Raw genomic sequence first — 18,169 nt, 5'->3', positions numbered from 1 at the left:
ATAATAGTTCGGACATACAAATCATTGCTTCGACTACCACTGGGAGTATTATATACAGTATCAGAGGATTTTGTGGCAATAGAGAATGTAGGAAAGATTCACCTGAGTATTGTCTGGACTGGAGGGCTGTAGTTGTAAAGTGAGATTGGATAATCTGGTTGTATTCTCATTGGAACAAAAGAGACTGAGGGGACTTTATGGAGGTTTACAAAATTATGAGGGGCATAGACAGACTCGATAATCAGTAATTTACAGAGTGAAGATTATAATTTAGAGAAGACAGTCGTGGATGATTTCTCTTTCACAGAAAACAGGGAGACTCCTCTCTAATTATCCAGTTGAACTTTAAGATGGTCCCAATTACAGCAACTGGTATATCCTGTTCTCAGATGTGGGTGATAAGATTGTGGATTTGTGAAAGTACCTCTGTATAGTCGTGTTTTAGGATTTCAAATAAGATACTGTCGGCTCCAGATAATTTGTTATGTTCGAGTTGGGATATCAGCTACTTGTTCATCAGGAGACGAGCAAGACTAGCCTGAATAGTTTGTTGCAGGATGGAGTGAACGGCAAACACAGCCTCCTGTGTCTCAAACTTTTGCCCATACCATCCTCAAAAACAATCTCTCATACCATAAATATAGATTTTTATATGCGAGAGGTTAGTTGATTCAATGTTGGTATTGTCAGATATATAATCAGAATGGATCTGGACAGATTGACCTAAAGATAGAATAACCAGATAAGCCAGACATACTCTAATAAGAGTGTGAAGATGCATACAATGGCTGATCCACATTTTCTTGTTCTGAATTTACAAAGCTGGGACCATGAACAACAACCAATACAGATTGCCATTGCGCCTCTCAAATCAAATCATTGCGCTCAAATCAAACGAGACAGTGGATATTTTTCCAATAAGCCATATATAATAAGGCAGTACCTGTTTGTGGAGATTGAGGCTATCGATTTCAGACAGCACCCATCCAACACTCCCATCTCCGCCACACACAAGGATGCGAAATGTATCAAACTTCTGGAATAATCGCAAACTGAAAATGAAAGCAGCATTTAAATGAAATATTAGATATTCTATTCCATTTGAAACCACATGTAGGAAATGACAAGATATAGAAACATAGAAAATATGTGCAGGAGTAGTCCATTCGACCCTTCGAGCCAGCACCACCATGCAATATGATCATGGCTAATCATCCAAGATCAGTACCCTGTTCTGGGTTTTACCCCATATCCCTTGATTCCCATAACCCTGAGAGCTAAATCTAACTCTCTCTCCAAAACTTGTTCAAGTTCATTTCATGTTCCTATTATGTTTGCTTGTACCCCTTGGTCACTGTCTTCACTTTTTCCAACAATACCTCAACTTCATTTGTTTTCATTCATCCACCTTTATTGTTCTAGCACAGTGATGGCACAATCCAAAAAAGTAGTAAACTCTCAGAATGACGTTGTGGTTAATCCTGGTGCCTTAGGTCTCCAGAGAAGGATCGATTCTGATCTTGGTGCAGTCTGTGGGAGTTTCCACGTCTCTTTGACTACGTTCTCTTGCCACATGCTGAAGATTTGATGATACACAGGCTAACTGCCCATTATAAATGGCCTAAATGTAGGTGGTGGCAGGAAAATGAGGTGCTGGGGGGCAGAGAATGTGGAGGGGAGTTAATGGATTTGTGAGAGAAAAAATTATTACTGCAGATAGTCGGTCAAGACCCAGTGGGCTGAATGACCTGTTTCTGTGCTGCATGACATGAATCCATGAAAACATCCCTGTTCGTTTTCCTTTGCATATGACACAAAAAATGTTAAGAGTGCAGGGGTAGTCATCAACTACAGGATGATATTGATCAATTGGTAAGATGGACAAAGGAATGGAAGATGGAATTTAATTCTGACATACCTAAGATGATGGGTTTTGGGAAGACTAATAAAGTTAGGACTTACACAATGAATGATATGCCTTACGGTGTACTGAGGAACAGAGGGAGCTTGGGTGTACAAGACCAAAGAACCCTTAAAGTGGACGCACATGTAAATAAGGTGGCGAAGCAGGCATTTGGGGCATTTTATTGGCTAAAGGCATAGAATGTTATAGCAGGGTGATTCTGGGGAAACTTTATAAAACATTGGTTAGGCCACAACTGGAGTACTGTATAGACTTTTGGTCATCATACTCTACAAATAATATGATTGCATTGGAGAGGGTGCAGTGGGCATTCACCATGACATTTCACTTATGAAAGGCTGCAGAGGTTGGGTTTGTTCTCCCTAGAGGAAGCTGAGGAGGGAAACAATAGAGATATGTTCAATTATGAAAGGCGCAAGCAGGGTACATAACAGGAGACATTTCCTCACGACAGATATATTGAAAATTAGAAAGCATATTTTTAGGATAAGAGGTCAGAGGTTCAGCGAGGATTTGAGGAATAACTTTTTTTCACACTGAAGCAGGTACTTTCACAATATTTAACTACCTGAATGACCACTTAATCACATAGACGCAGAAGTGCTCAAAAATATAATTACAAAATCAATAATTGATGGTTGATATGGCAGAATGAGCACCTATTGGCACCTATTTCTTCGTTGTATGGCTTTATAAGAATGGCATAACATTGAAAGTGTCCCAAAAGTCCTTCACAAGAAACACAATATCATCCCAATTTCCTGCTTAGTATTTTGCTTATTTGCCTTGTCAATATTCTGTTTGAATACTTCCAGCTAACTTGTGACTCAATTTCTCAATTTTTAATTTAATAAATAATTTATGTCACTGTTGTTTAATTTGTTGTCGTCAACATCCCCTTTCTTCAACTTGAATCAAATCATAGTGTAGTTATTGCATTCAAGAATTTCTCTCCATTTAGATCATCTCCTTGCTTTGAATCATTATGAAGAAACATTGTACATATTGTCCCCGTCCTCAATGGAGTAGCAATTTATTTACTAAGAAACAAATCAGCCACAAATGGATAACAAGAAATCAATGTGCTACAACAGAAAGTTTTCACGTATCCAAAATTTCTAAATATTTGAACTCATCTCCAATCAAAATATTTTATACACCCATAATTCAAACTACTATAATGCCTACACATACAATAACTACAATTTTAATATTGGAATTCCTGCATCTCAATAATAATTCATACATCTACAGGCCATCCCTGGATTACAAACGCCCCACTTATATACATCCGTACATATGAATGAACTCCCATAACATTATTAAATTCAGAAGTCTGACGTAGGTACACACGCTTGATCTCTCTTTCCATTTTTAGTAATCTGTCGTCCATATCAGTTTAATGTGCTTTTGACGCCATTCATTACAAAACTGTGAAGGTTTGGTTACTATATTAAGTGATTTTTAGGTATTTTCGAGCTTATGGACAAAATTGATTTATGGATGCGTGTAAAAATGGAACCCTTTTGTTACCCAGGGATAGCCTGTACAGCTATGTTGTGGCTCCTGCAAGCATGTTATAAACAACTGTTATGAACAATTAACACCATGGCTCTGATGGTTTAAGGTCTTGTTGGATATAGATTCAGCAAAAACACATCAGTTTGTCACCATGGCCTTGATTTAAATAAGGCAGTGAGAACACCAAGGCAAAGGGAGTGTCACATATTAAGGATCCATTCAGTCATGATTTATGAAGACTTTAGTGCAAAATTCACTGGATGGTAAAGAGAAATGGGAAGTTTAAACGATCTTTCCCTTCCTAAACCAAAAACCAACATGCATCATTGCACCACCCATCTTCACCTATCACCTTACCCCATCCTCCACCATTCCAATCCATTTGACAGCAATTCTGCTATTGTTCTAATAAAATGCACCTTTCAATTCAACCAAATAAAAAGAGACAAAGCTGGAAATATTCAGTAAGCTAGGCATTTATAGGTGGGGCGGGGAAAAGATTTGACATTTTGGGACAAGGATTTTTCAATAGAACAGGGAAAGTGTGGAAACATGCATGTTTTTTCAAAGTTGCAGGGAGGGTAAGGTTGAGAGAAGTAAAATAACGTATTTAATTGGGTGCAGGAAAGAGTTATCAAATAAATAATCACTTTAACAATTGGCAGTTGGAACAAAATGACACAGACAAACCAAAATGGTAAATGGACACAAGAAGGGCCGCCACATCTGTGGGGTTAAAAAAAAAGGTTGATCTTACATTGTTAAGTGTAATATTAAGTTCTGAGGGTTGAAGTTGGAAGATGAGGTGCTGTTTCAGTGGGGATTGTTGCTCCAGCTTTCCACAAATTCTTATAATCCCCAGTTTTATATTGAGTTTAACAATTACAGATAAATCCCTTTTACTAGCAAATATTCTTCTGTGCCAATTTGTTGTCTTTCAATTTATCTATTATTTTGTTCCATCAGCTAGTTTAAAAAAAACTATTACCTGTAATGTATCACATACATTCCCTCAGTTCTCTCTACCTTCCCTTTCCACAACTCGAAACATGCTTGTCCTCTCACTTTTCTAGCTCTGACAAATGATCCTTGACTCAAAACATTAACTTTCTTTCTCTCCCCACTGATGTTCTTTGTCAGCATTTCGCTTTTGTTTCAGATTCCTGGCATCTGCGTTTTTTTGCTCGAAAATGAGCCGATACTTATTAAATATGAACTGCAAAGATATGCGCACTGAGGAAACTTGAAGCACCTCCTACCCAAGATGTGGGCCTCCATTCATCAAGTCAAACACCTGAGCCGGGTTCAGTAACTGCTTGAATCTCCTCAAGAACTTCACCCCTTGATTATCTCCACTCTTCGAATTCACAAAGACCAGAAGGGGACTCGTACAGGATGGTGGGCATGTTGCTTTCCAAAATCCTAGAGAACAGTATTGTGAACAGAATGTTACTGAATTAGTTGTGCTCCAGGTTACTCACTCAAAGAGGCGCTTATAGCATTTTCATGACCATAACCCTTCAACCTTCCATCCCTGCCGCTCTGGTTCCTAATATCTCTAACACTGTTTAACTTGTAACTCTGGATTACTGTTACTTTTTCCACCTTGTAAAGTTAGATGTTATTGTTAATAAATGTAGCATGAAGGGCATGTATGTATTTGTCATCCGAGCAGATACAATGCGTTCAGAAAGTATTCAGACCCCTTCACTTTTTTCACATTTTGTTACGTTAAAGCCTTATTTTGAAATGGATTAAATTCTTTTTTTTTTTATCATCAATCTACACACAATACCTGAGAATGAAGAAGTGAAAACAGGTGTTTAGAAATTTTTGCAAAGTAATTCAAAAGAAATAACTGAAATATCACATTTACATCAGTATTCAGACCCTTTGCTATGACACTCAAAATTGAGTTTAGGTTCATCCTGTTTCCATTGATTATCCTTGAGATGTTTCTACAACTTAATTGGAGTCCACCAGTGGTAAATTAAATTGAATCCGATGGTCACTCTGACAGAGTTCCTTTGTGGAGATGGGAGAACCTTCCAGAAGGACAACTAAATCTGCAACACTCCACCAATCAGGCCTTTATGGTACAGTGGTCAGACGGAAGCCACTCCACAGTAAAAGACACATGACAGCCCACTTGGAGTTTGCCAAAAGGCATGAGAAACAAGATTCTCTGGTCTGATGAAACCAAGATTGAACTCTTTGGCCTGAATGCCAAGTGTCACGTCTGGAGGAAACCAGGAAAAGCTCATCACCTGGCCAATACCATACCTATGGTGAAGCATGGTGATGGCAGCATCATGCTGTGGGGATGTTTTTCAGTGGCAGGAACTGGGAGACTATTCAGGATCGAGGGAAACATGAATGGAGCAAAGTACAGAGAGATCCTTGATGAAAACCTGCTCCAGAGCGTTCTGGACCTCACACTGGGGCGGAAGTTCACCTTCCAACAGGACAACGACCCTAAGCACACAGCCAAGACAACGCAGGAGTGGCTTCGTGACAAGTTTGTGAATGTCCTTGAGTCGCCCATTCAGAGCCTGGACTTGAAACCGATCGAACATCTCTGGAGAGACCTGAAAATAACTGGGCATTGACGCTCCCCATCCAACCTGACTGAGATTGAGAGGATCTGCAGAGAAGAATGGCCGAAATGACCCAAATACAGGTGTGCCAAGCTTGTTACGTCATACACAAGAAGACTTGGGGTTGTAATTGCTGCCAAAGGTCCTTCAACAAAGTATTGAGTAAAGGGTCTGAATACTTATGTACATGTGATATTCCAGTTATTTATTTTTAATTACTTTGCAAACATTTCTAAACACCTGTTTTCAATTTATTTATGATGGGGTATTGTGTGTAGATTGATGATTTAAAAAAAAGAATTTAATCCATTTTAGAATAAGGCTGTAACTTAACAAAATGTGGAAAAGTGGTCTGAATACGCTCTGAATGCACTGTACCTGTTGCTCCACTCAGTTGACAGCAATAAGCTGGACATTGCAAGAGTGGAAGAGTTATGGATTGCCACAGCATCCTTAACCATAGTTATAGCATCATATTTTACAAGCCATCCCCTCTCGCCCATGCAAAGCTATTCAGATACGCTCCCAGATCTTCTAACAGATACTCATTCTTTTTTTTTCAAGTATCTGCAAATGTCTGCAGACTCAGAGCCATTCACACTCTCACAGTCACTCACAAACTCACAAACTGTCTCCAAATAATTTCTCACAACCACGATTGATCTTTTTCCAGACTCAGTTACAGTCATACCCTCAACTGCTCAAACCTAATCACAAACTATCCTAAACTCTCTCTTATTTACTCCCACAAGACAACAGTCAGCTATAAACTCTCTTTCATGCAGTCCAAAAACAGTTTTGCATAGCTTCACAAGGTCTTTCTGACTTGCACTCAAATATGTCATCCATTGCTATAATCACAAATAATTTCTCAACCATGTACAGTTCCAGGAAACCTTATGGTCAAATATTTATCATTATAAGTCTTATATTGATTTTATGCTATTTATTAGCTTTAGTTAGCACTATGCATATAGACAATCAGCTCTTTGAACAGCAACTAGAGATAAGGACTACAACTCACCATCAGAGTCTATACTGTTGAGTGCAGTTGGAGGAATAACAGAAACTTTACACTGCCCCAAAGGACATTTGATGGAAAGCATGTCTTTACAAGCTGTGTGCACCTGTAGATAATGAATATTACATAGAAATTAGCAATCAATGCTCCACACAGGTGGAGTGTATATGAACACACGAGAAGTAAATAGAACACTGATTTAGAGATACAGCATTGAAACAGGACCTTCAGGTCACCGAGTCCACGGCGACCATCTATCACCCGTTGACTGGTTCCATGTTATCCCACTTTCTCACTCCCTACATACCAGGGACAATTTGTCTAGGCCAATTGACCTACAAACCCGCACATCTTTGGGATGTGGTAAGAAACCGGCAGATCCAGAGGATCACAGGAAGAACATGCAAACTCCGGACTGACAGCACCCGAGGTCACAACTGAACTCAAGTTTCTGGTGCTCTACCAGCTGCGACACTGTGCCACCTGAAAGCTTTCTCATAAAGCGTGCTTTACTCTGCAAACGTAAGGGAGGACATTCATAATGCGTGCACGCAATTGCCACCTGCAAAATTCCAATTTAACCAGGATGATTTCTTAATTCACTTTCCCTGTATACTGAGGCAACCAAGACACAAGTTAATTCAACAACCTAAATACTTTGAAAATTTCAAATACACCTGGTCAATTTGAAATCAACTACAAGATGTCAACATGTACATCATGTACATATTGTTATGTATAAAATTAAATGAATATTAAAAGCACATTTTCAAGTGTACAGTACAAACATTTCAGTATCCCAACTACAAGCCTATTTCCTGCTAAACAAGGCACTGTTTCATTACTGTATTTAGGACACTGGGTCTGAGGCAGGTAAAATCTGCAACCAGATTGATTGATATTGATTATGTAGTTCATCAAGGCTAAATTAACTAACTTAAGGGCCTGTCCCACTGTACAAGGTAATTCAAAAGCCCTCCCAAGTTAAAAAAAAATCAAACTCGTGGTAAGTACGTAGAATGTACGTAGCGGCTACGTCGGAGCTCGTGGATGTCTCGTAGCGGCTCGTAATGCTAATGGCAGGTACTCGGGAAACGCAGAAACTCGTGAAGTTTTTTTCAACACTGTGATAAATGTCCATGGGTTCCTACGAAAATGGTTCGTAGGTACCCAGAGAGCCCTGAGTATCTACGAACGGCTATTACCGTAATTCTCCGAGTTCGAATCAGGGGAAGCTCGGGAGAACTCTTGAATTACCTCGTACAATGGGACAGGTCCTTAAGACTTAAATAGTTGGGACTATAATAAGACACATTTGGGGTGGGGAGACAAGGAGCAGGGAGGGTCAGTAGAGCAAAGATAGCGATTGGTGAGCTGGCATAAGGAAGGGCAATGAGAATTCAACGCAAATGGAAGCTAAGTTTATGAAGACAACTGGTTGGATTAAGAGAAATTTGTGTAGCTAGGGAGCAGAGGTAAGAGAGGGGAACTAATTTCTATCAGACAAATGGCAAATGAAATGTTCACAGATTAAAAGTAAAAATCCTATTTTTATCTCTTCAATTTGTTAGGCTTTAAAATATAAAGCCTCTACTGGGCTCACTTAACTCCAAATGTAAGAAATCAACAGGAAATGTAATTAATTGCAAAGGTATTAGGATCTTGCTCTGATTTACAACATAGTAAAATGACATACTCACCATCGCCTTACACCACAGGCATCGCCAATCCTGCAGGCGCAACACACTTCCACACGTCTTGTCACAGACAGTACATTTTGCACTGACAGGCAAGTTACCTTCTAACCACTGGTGTGGCATTGAGACCTAAATAAAACAGAATCACGATACAAAATAACTGCCAATGACAGCTATGTAGCAAAAATAGAACACAAATCAAACTACCACAGTAGCACAGACATAACCTGATTGAAAAACAGCTGGAACAGATCCCATCAAAAATGAATCATAGAAATCTTAACTAAAGGGTTCAGCTCATATCAAGAGTATTTAAAAACAGAGCGGAAACCAGCCCAGACCTATTAAATTATTATTTAATTTCTCAAGTCAGTGGTGAATTCCATCAGATCTTTGCAGATATGTGAAGTAATAGAGTATCCTTATAATAATCAAAATCCAGATTTTAAATTAACAATTAACTAAGCCTTAGATGTCGTGTGTAGAAGAAATCAAATTTTCAATTCTAATTTTGTCATATCATTCTTGACATCCCAGCCAACTAAAATAATTTCCATTTTCCTTTCTGTTCACCTCAGTACCTTAATACCTGGAGACTGTACTCAAATTAACATTTAAAGTTGTAAACTGCAAATAGTATAAGGTATAATTCTAATAAACCAATGCTGCATTCTCCCCAAAATGAATACATATTTTTCCCCAAGATATGTGGGTTAGTAGATCTGCTTACAGACTCTGCCTATGGATTAACTAGGATCAGCACAATGGCACAGCTACTGCCTCACAGCGCTAGAGACCTGGGTTCGATCCTGACCTCGGTACCATCTGTGTGTTCATACTCTATGTGTCTGCGTGGGTTTCCTTCTGGTGCTCCGGTTTCTTCCCACATCCTAAAGATGTGCAGATTTGTAGGTTAATTGGCCTCTGTAAATTGTCCCGAGTGTGTTAGGCATGAATGAGAAATTGGGATAACTAGAAGTAGTGTAAACGGTTATCGATGGTTGATGTGGACTCAGTGGGCCGAAGGACCTATTTTTATGCTGTATCTCTAAACAAAATTAACCACAGATTTTTGTAGCTGTAGCAGTACCTGTACTTCTATGCACTTGTAATCCAGTCTTGTAGATTTAAAGGTGAGCACACGATAGCTTTTAATTTCTTATCGCCTCATTGAATTTTAATGATCAATGGATATCAACTTCGCTCTAAACTTCCACTACTTTTGGTTTATCACAAGATAGAAAGCACTCTGATTTTAGATTCAAAGTGGATGACCTCACATTTTTATCTTAAAACTCATTTCCCACTGCTTTACCTGTTAATGCATTAAAACTCACTGAACTTTTATAATTTAATGCTTGTATCCACACTGCTTTGGTAATTTACACACATATTCTATTTTATCATCTAAGATGTTTATAAATATGGTGAATTAATGAAAGTTCAACCAAAATCTTTGCAGTGTATCACTTGTCATATCCTATCAATCTATGTGTTTGCTAATCTATGTGGCCTGCCAATTATCTCTACTTTTATCTATTTAGATAGTAATTTTCTGTACAGGTTAATAATTTCCTTTAATTTCTGTGAGCATTAACTAAAGTTAACAGTCTCTATAGAAGGCATTTGATGAAGTTTCTCATGTTCAGATAAGTAACATCCACAGCAAATCCCTGCCCACTCCCTTTATCACTTCTTGAAAAATTCAATCAGCTTCAACAGCCATGTCCTATTCTTTATAAAATTGCCCTGGCTTTCTGACAAACTTACATTTTTCAATGTGTCAAACTAAAGGGCCTGTCCCACTTTCACAACCTAATTCACGACCTCTGCCGAGTTTGCCCTTGACTCATACTCGCAGCATGGTCATCACGAGGTCGTAGGAGGTCGTAGGTAGGTCGTAGCCGGCCGTGATGCTAGTTGTAGGTACTCGTGGCATCAAGTAGGTCAGGGTGTTTTTTCTAGCATGATGAAAAATGTCCACGAGTAAAAAACGTCGTGAATTAGGTAGTGAAAGTGGGACAGTCCCTTTACATTATTTCTGGGGACTATAATAGTCCCAAGACATTTCCAACCTACAAAAGTACTGATAACTAGTCTGTAATTCCCTGATTTACTTATTTTACCTCTTTTAAATAACTAGATGACATGCCAATTTTTCAATGTAAATTAACAGTTCCTGAATTATAGGCAGAGCACCTGCAACGTTCTCAACTACACTTAAAATCTTGGAATGGGATTTGAAACGTTTATGGCCCTATCGCATAGTACGAGTTCATTCCAAGAGCTCTCCCGAGTTTGCCCCGATTCGAACTCAGAGATTTACAGTAATGGCAGCTCGTCGGTACTCGGGGCTCTCGAACCAGGTTCAGGAATAGCTACTTCCCCACAGCCATCAGGCTATTAAACTTGGCTTGGTCAAAACTCTGAACATTAATAGCCCATTATCTGTTACTGCACTTCATCAGTTTATTTATTCATGTGTGTATATATTTATATAATGGCATATGGACACACTGATCTGTTTTGTTGTCAATGCCTACTATGTTCTGTTGTGCTGAAGCAAAGCAAGAATTTCATTGTCCTATCAGGGACACATGACAAACTGTCTTGAATCTTGAATCGTGGACATTTTTCAACATGTTGAAAAATCTTCACGAGTCTTCCCGAACTTACCTGCCATTAGCGAGTCTTCCCGAGTACCTGCCGTTAGCGTTACGAGCTGCTAAGAGACGTCCCCGAGCTCCGACGTACCCGCTACGTTCATTCTCCGTGCTTACCACGAGTTGGATTTTTTTTTAAAACTGGGAAGAGCTCTTGGAATGAACTTGTACCGTGTGACAGGGCCAATAGCATCATAAGATTCTGTTTCGTGCTTCTATTAGTTACAGTAATCTTGATGAGTCTTTGGTCGTGTTTCTTTTTTCCAGGATATCCTGGATGGTATATTGAGCTTTCTTAACAATAACAAATAACAATTATTCAACCTACCATTTGCTTCTTCTCATTGATAGAATCACTAGTATACTTTATAAAGTATACTAGAGAACTTCCTATTTTCCTACAATTGTAACTGTCAAGAAACGGGCACAGATCTGAGTGAAAGAAATCAATAACTAGCACCCAACTGGACTAAATGACTAGCATATATCCCAGCTAATGGACTAGCACAGTCACCCACTAAATGACTAGCATACACCATGACTCAAAAGGACCAGCACAGACCCAGGCTAAAAGGACCAGCACATATTCAGTCTAAAAGGACCAGCACAAAGGCAAAAATAAATAAATCATTGCAGACCAAGGTTTAAAAAGAAATTACTGCAGACACAAGCTAAAAGGACTACCACGGACCCAGGCTTAAAAATATCACAAAACCGGTGAGGAGAACTACAACGGACCCAGATTAAAAGGACCAGCACAGTCACCAGCCAAAGAACCGGTACAGACTGAGCCAATGAACCAGCAAAGACACCAATTGATTTTCAGCATTTATCCTAGTTAAAGTACACAGCAGCAATGCAGGAAGAAGCTGCCAGCTTCATAGAACTAATTCAGATGAACTAAAAGATGCATAGATTCCTGCATAAGGGACCGGATACGATCCCAACTATGAACTCAATTAAATGCTGCAGAATTGTTGACACAAAAGGGCCAGCAGAAATCCCAGCATCTTAGGACCTGTACCAATCTCTGCATAAACGACTTTTGATTTGTCGTGCAAGAGTTAAGCACAGATCCAAGCTAAAAGATTTGTAGAGATCTCAATTAAATGATGCAATTAAGTCTACAAACACTGAAGTAATATGAACCAGTGCAGCTCTCAACATAAAGGCATCAGGTCTATGCAGCAAATAAAATCAATGGATATTGTTAAAAGGTTTACGTGGTGATTTGTACAGTGGTGAGCAATTAAGCAGAACAGACCCCAGCATAGATGACTGGCATACAGCCAGAAATGGCTTCACTGCCTCAACTATTCACTCAGCTACAGCAATGAAAATAAAAGAAAGTGTAAAAAATTGCAAAGTTCAACGTACGTAGGTGAGCAAGTAACCTTTAATGGAAGCAAAGGATGAAACATATTGCCATCTCATAATTGCAACATTGGCAAAGACTTCCTCTGGCACTGTCAAAAAAAACTGAATGAACGGAACAGGGAAATAATTCAATGCTTGTAAAAGCATCAATGTAAATTAATATCCTCCTTAATTCAATTGAAGCATCTGGTGAGATCCTGTCAGTACAAATGCTATTGAGAACACTGGAGGATATAATCTCGGCTGACATATCAGTGCTATAGTGATGGAGTGCTGCATTGTGAGGTGTTATGATTTAGATAATATTTAAAACACAAAAGCTGCTTATTCGGTTTGATGTTAAAAAACCCCAAAAGCACAACTTGAAGAATTATTTGGGAATTCTCCTGATGTTCCGGAAAATATTTGTCCCTCAAGACACTTTGCTATGAACAATTGGGCCATTTACACCATTGCTTATGTTACAACAATGACTCTCCTACTAAAGTATTTACTTGATCTTCAAGGGCTTTTAAATATTCTGAGGTTGTGAGAGGATAGTTCATTTTTTTCTTCTGTCATAAACATCTTACTAAACTAGAAAAAATGTTTGTCTTCACCAAGCTCTACCATTGGGTGGAGCTCCAATATTCAAAACTCAGCTATTGGGATTTTCAAAGAGAGTTCAATTTTTAAGCTTTTAGACTTTAGAGGTATAGCGTGTAAACAGGTCCTTTGGCCCACCAAGTCCGTGCCAACCTGCATTCACCCTGTACATTAGCACTATCCTACACACTAGGGATAATTTACAATTTTTACCAAAGCCTATTAACCTACAAGCTTGGAGCAAGGGAGGAAACTGGAGCTCCCCGAGAAAATTCATGCGATCACAGGGAGAAAGTAAAACTCCGTACAGACAGCACCCGTAGTCAGGATCGAACCCGTGTCCCTGGTGCTGTAAGGCAGCAACTCTACCACTGGGCCACTGTGCCGCCCAAGTTCTGCAGCAGTCCAACACATTATTCTTTTTTGGAGGCATGATTTCCCACTGGAAACCACTTGAAGACAAGTACTTTGTTCTGCTTCATAAGTTATCACAGCCCAGTCCCATCTTTCAAAGTAACTGCTTGCTGTATATTGCTGTGCTCTTTCCTCCAGCAACTGCTCAGCACTCAGTGCCATATTCTTTTGGTAATCACTTGCTGTCCTGGTCTACATTCCTCATGGTAAACATTTAGTGCCTACTGCTATCTTTGTCCTTGGTAATCTTTTACAAGTTTGATGTAAATAATTTAATGCAACATTTTAAATTCAATCCTCATTGGTCTGGACATCAACTATAAAAGGATTTGAACACTCAATATCAACATCACAATAATGTTAAATCCTTCAAAAGCAGTGAATGATTTCCAGACCTTGATCAGCATTTGCTCAGTTTTTCATGTTATCAGCATTTATTTGTCTCCCATTCACAACATACCCCATCTTCATCTTCAATTATATCTTTGGCAATTGAGGCCAGCGTTGTCCACTTGCAGTTGTTGGTGGCTCTCACAGCACAGCGTTTGTGAGCTTTGAACTTACATACTGTGAACCAGAAAGGAAAGGACACATGTGAGAGGAAGAGAGAGTGAGAGAGAGTGATAGAAAGAATCATCATCAGCTATTCTGTATGTACACATGTGTGTTACATTTGTGTGTCTATATGTATGTTGGATAGCCACAAGGACAAGTACTAATGTTTTCATGGAGAGATGGGAGAAAAAGCTATGAAAGGAGACATGCACTAAATGCAAGTGCTCAAAACCCAAAGTCAAGCAAATACTAATCCATTCCCATAAGGACTTCCAAGGCGGAAGTGTCAATTACCTCACATTTTCTAAATCAATAAAGCATCTCTCCTAATGAGGGGAAATCTGCCAAGATCTGCAGATAAAAAGCAAATTTCTTTCAATTAGAAAGAATATAACCAATACGCTCCAGATCAACATTCTATTCCTCCTTGTGGGATGAACTGCAAAAATCCAACGTGCAAAGTATTGCACAAAACCAAAGCTCACCAATAATGAGATTATACCTACTCGATCTTTGTATTTTTGCAGTAATTAAAATGTATAGCAACTTTGATTGTCCTCAATAGGACTGGTGGCACAAGGAGAGTGCTGAAAATAGCACATTTAGTATTGTTAACAGGATAAGCTGGGGCAAGAAGAGGACTGAAACAGGAAAGGGTGGTGTTGTTAACAAGACACATTAGAAGTAGTATAACCTTTAGAGACTTCATGTCAGCAAGTATTAGGAATAGCAAGATAGACAGTGTGAATGAATGAACTGAGACATCATTTTTATATCATCCACTTACCTTCGCAGGACAATCCATGAGATGTGACACCGGACAGAGCTTCTCGGCAGACGTTGCAATAAGTAGGCCGTGCGTGCGAGCAAGCATACCAGTTGTGCATTCCTGAGAAATGGTCCATACTGTATTGGGTTGACTGCTCAGAGAAAAAAACGTATACAAATATTTAGCAGATATTACTAAAGAATTTCTTGCTGTCACTCTGTTGGATCCAATTAAGGCAAAAATAATCGTGGATTTGGTAGGAGCAGTTATCAAACAATGGAAAATGTGCTCAGTTGTACGCCATTTTGGATATCTTTCCAATGTAAAGTCAGCATTTCTTAACTGCCAGTTTATGTATAGTTTGACCTAAATGATCTGGTGATGGCCATAGTCCATTTGCGACACATGAGGAAAATGCAGAAGCACCATTTTGTTCTTTGCTCCAAAGCTGTGAATGTAACCACAGTTCTGAAATATACTGGTTAAATGAACCACAATGCAATTTTGTCCAGGTTCATCATCTCAACTGTATAACAATGCTGGTTAATTCTTCAATCAGGATTTGAATGTCTAAACTGTTGTCCAAAGGAATCAACAGCTGATTGTAGCTTGTGGGCAGATTGGGATGGTGAGAGCAGATGTGATGAATCGTAGAATGTGGTCAAATTTTATCAGAACTCAACCATTATGTTTATGAGATTTCAATGAACTTACTGCAAATAGGCTTTCAAAAATGTATTCCTCTGTCGGATTCAATCGTTTCACTCGATTAAATAAAGATTAGACAGAAACTGGCAGAATAGTCTCTTGTGAGCATACTATGCTTACACAATAGTTAAGAAGTAAAACAGGAAAGGGGCAATTATGAGCAACATCATGAGCACATTTACCGTGACAGAGTACAGTTCTCAAAAATGGACACGTCATGCAGTCGATTAGAGGAAGACACATTTAACTGCTTATTTAACTGTGTTATGAGTTTCAAATGGTGCCTCACCTTGCAGAGTGAGAAACCTAGCATTCATAAGGAGATCGAGAAACTCATGGAAAAAGCCACAACTAATGACCAATATGGAAATTAATCAAGCACAACAATGCAGGCTGGAAATCCTACACAGAAAGTTTGAGAAATTAAGTGTCAGTGGAGGTTAAGGGAGTAGCATTTGAGAACAAAAGGAGGAAAATTGTTTTCATGCCAATCCCAGACCTGTCACAAATGAAAGGCAGAAGATCCAGCAAAAGGAAATGAGATGGTAAACATCACAGAGATCTGCCTGCACTCCAGGCAACGGTGAGAGCCCAACAAAATAGAATGTGATTTTAGAAAGAAGCAAAAAAAAAACAAAAAAACAGTTCTGATGGGGAGGGTGGTGGAACCACTATTGAAATACATTTTTCGGATGACTGGAAGGATTCTAACTGGATGTAATCAGACAGGTAGAATAAAGGAAGGAAAATAACAAAATGTTGGAAAGAGATGTAGCGGATATCCTTGTGATTATATTGCAATGGAATTAATACCCAGATTAAAACAATGTGGCAATAGCTCTGCACAGACAGGAATGAGCAATCTTTTTATACAGAAATTGGTTAGCATACAGAAACATGCTACTACAAGGAATAGATGCATCTCATAACAGGGATAAACTTAAGGGAAAGCTGGATGAAAGGGGTAGAAGGATATGTTGAAGGCTTTTGATAAAGAAGGGTAGGAAGAATCCAATGTGGTGCACTGGCATGGACCTCTTGAGTTGAATGGCCAATTTCTGTTTTGTAAATACGTTGGAGTATTAGACAAGTAGAAGAGAGCACTTTTACTAAGTCATTTAAATTTAACAGCATAGGAAGCAACATGACAAATAAAAGACAACACTGGATTGATAATTATAGATGGAGGTGCATTCAGAAGTAGGACAACAGTAGGGCATAAGACTAAGATGGAATTTCAAAATTCATGTCTAGATGTGCCACACAGTAACAGAAAATCAGGGAAGTCTGGAAAAGTGATAGGCAAAATGGGATTACAAAAGATCCTAAACTGTTAACAAGTGAAACAAGTGTATTTGAAAAAAAATCAGTAAAGTATAAATTAATTACATTTAACTTCCCCAAAACCTGCTATGTAATATACGTGAATTAGAAGGCAATCAAGATTACCTTTATTCAAAAAGGAGATAAATCAACTAACCATTGGTCAATGAATTTAGACTCAAGATTGAGAAAAAAACACTGGGCTTCGTTGCTTGGGAAGTCAGCAATGGAAAGGATGGAATTTAGTTGAGAAGATCAGCTTGCTTCTGTTAATCAGACCTGGATTTTCAATTGGAAAACAATTTTCCTAACAGAAGCAACAATCTTTGGGACTTCGGAACTTGTCAAAACTACCTCTCAATCTCAAACCTATTGTACCTTTGGTTAACCATCTCACTGTTATCCCATCTCATATCCTCCACATGTAAACATTTTATTCTTGTTGCTTTATTAATATTAATGTTCATGGAAACTTTGAATGTGCACTTATTAGTTCACACTGGGATTTCAATTTGCTCAATGCTTCTTTTCATGCCTAGCTCCACATATGGCAAATAGTCACCTGGAGAAATTATTGGAGGATCTGCAGCCCAGCCTCAGACAATACATTAATGGTGGGTGAGGAGAAAAAGATAAACATTGATTGCAGCATGTCCTGGGAAAGCTATCTATCTCAGGCAGCTGGAAAGGATAAGAAAAAGAAGGTCCTTTAAAAATGAGAGCAAAGATTACAAATATTTCAAAGAATATGGGGCAAAGCTTGACACATCACAAACATCCCTGTTGTTTAGTTTCCAATAGAAATACCTGTGCAATTTAAAAAAAACACTATTTACACAACATATAGATTATACCTTGAAATAAAACAGTCCCCATAAACAGTTCTTGAATGGATGTGCTGACCACTCTTATGTTTACAACACACAAAAAACAGCTATTTACCTTTGACATTGAAGATTCAACTGCCTTAACTGAGTCCTAGCAAGCCACCGGAGTTACATATTTAATTATTGCA

General features: G+C 38.7%; 1 protein-coding gene across 5 annotated transcripts in view; it reads right to left on the bottom strand.

The window, feature by feature from the left end:
- Positions 1–18,169, bottom strand: part of dgkd (diacylglycerol kinase delta) — a 126,255-nt gene that overhangs the window by 40,553 nt on the left and 67,533 nt on the right. For 4 of the 5 annotated variants that reach the window (XM_033031423.1, XM_033031425.1, XM_033031424.1 and 1 more), the window contains 6 exons: positions 15,142–15,274; positions 14,260–14,366; positions 8,764–8,889; positions 7,067–7,169; positions 4,705–4,867; positions 944–1,052 (listed from right to left, as the gene is read on the bottom strand). In XM_033031423.1, the coding sequence (XP_032887314.1) occupies positions 944–1,052; positions 4,705–4,867; positions 7,067–7,169; positions 8,764–8,889; positions 14,260–14,366; positions 15,142–15,274 (741 nt within the window). Of the gene's footprint in view, positions 1–943; positions 1,053–4,704; positions 4,868–7,066; positions 7,170–8,763; positions 8,890–14,259; positions 14,367–15,141; positions 15,275–17,716; positions 17,830–18,169 lie in introns of those variants that run through there. The other variant, XM_033031427.1, reaches the window with a different exon arrangement.

Source organism: Amblyraja radiata, chromosome 13, assembly GCF_010909765.2.
Source record: "Amblyraja radiata isolate CabotCenter1 chromosome 13, sAmbRad1.1.pri, whole genome shotgun sequence".
NCBI lineage: Eukaryota > Metazoa > Chordata > Chondrichthyes > Rajiformes > Rajidae > Amblyraja > Amblyraja radiata.
Note: the sequence above shows the minus strand (reverse complement) of the source record. Positions and strands in the feature narration are given on the sequence as shown.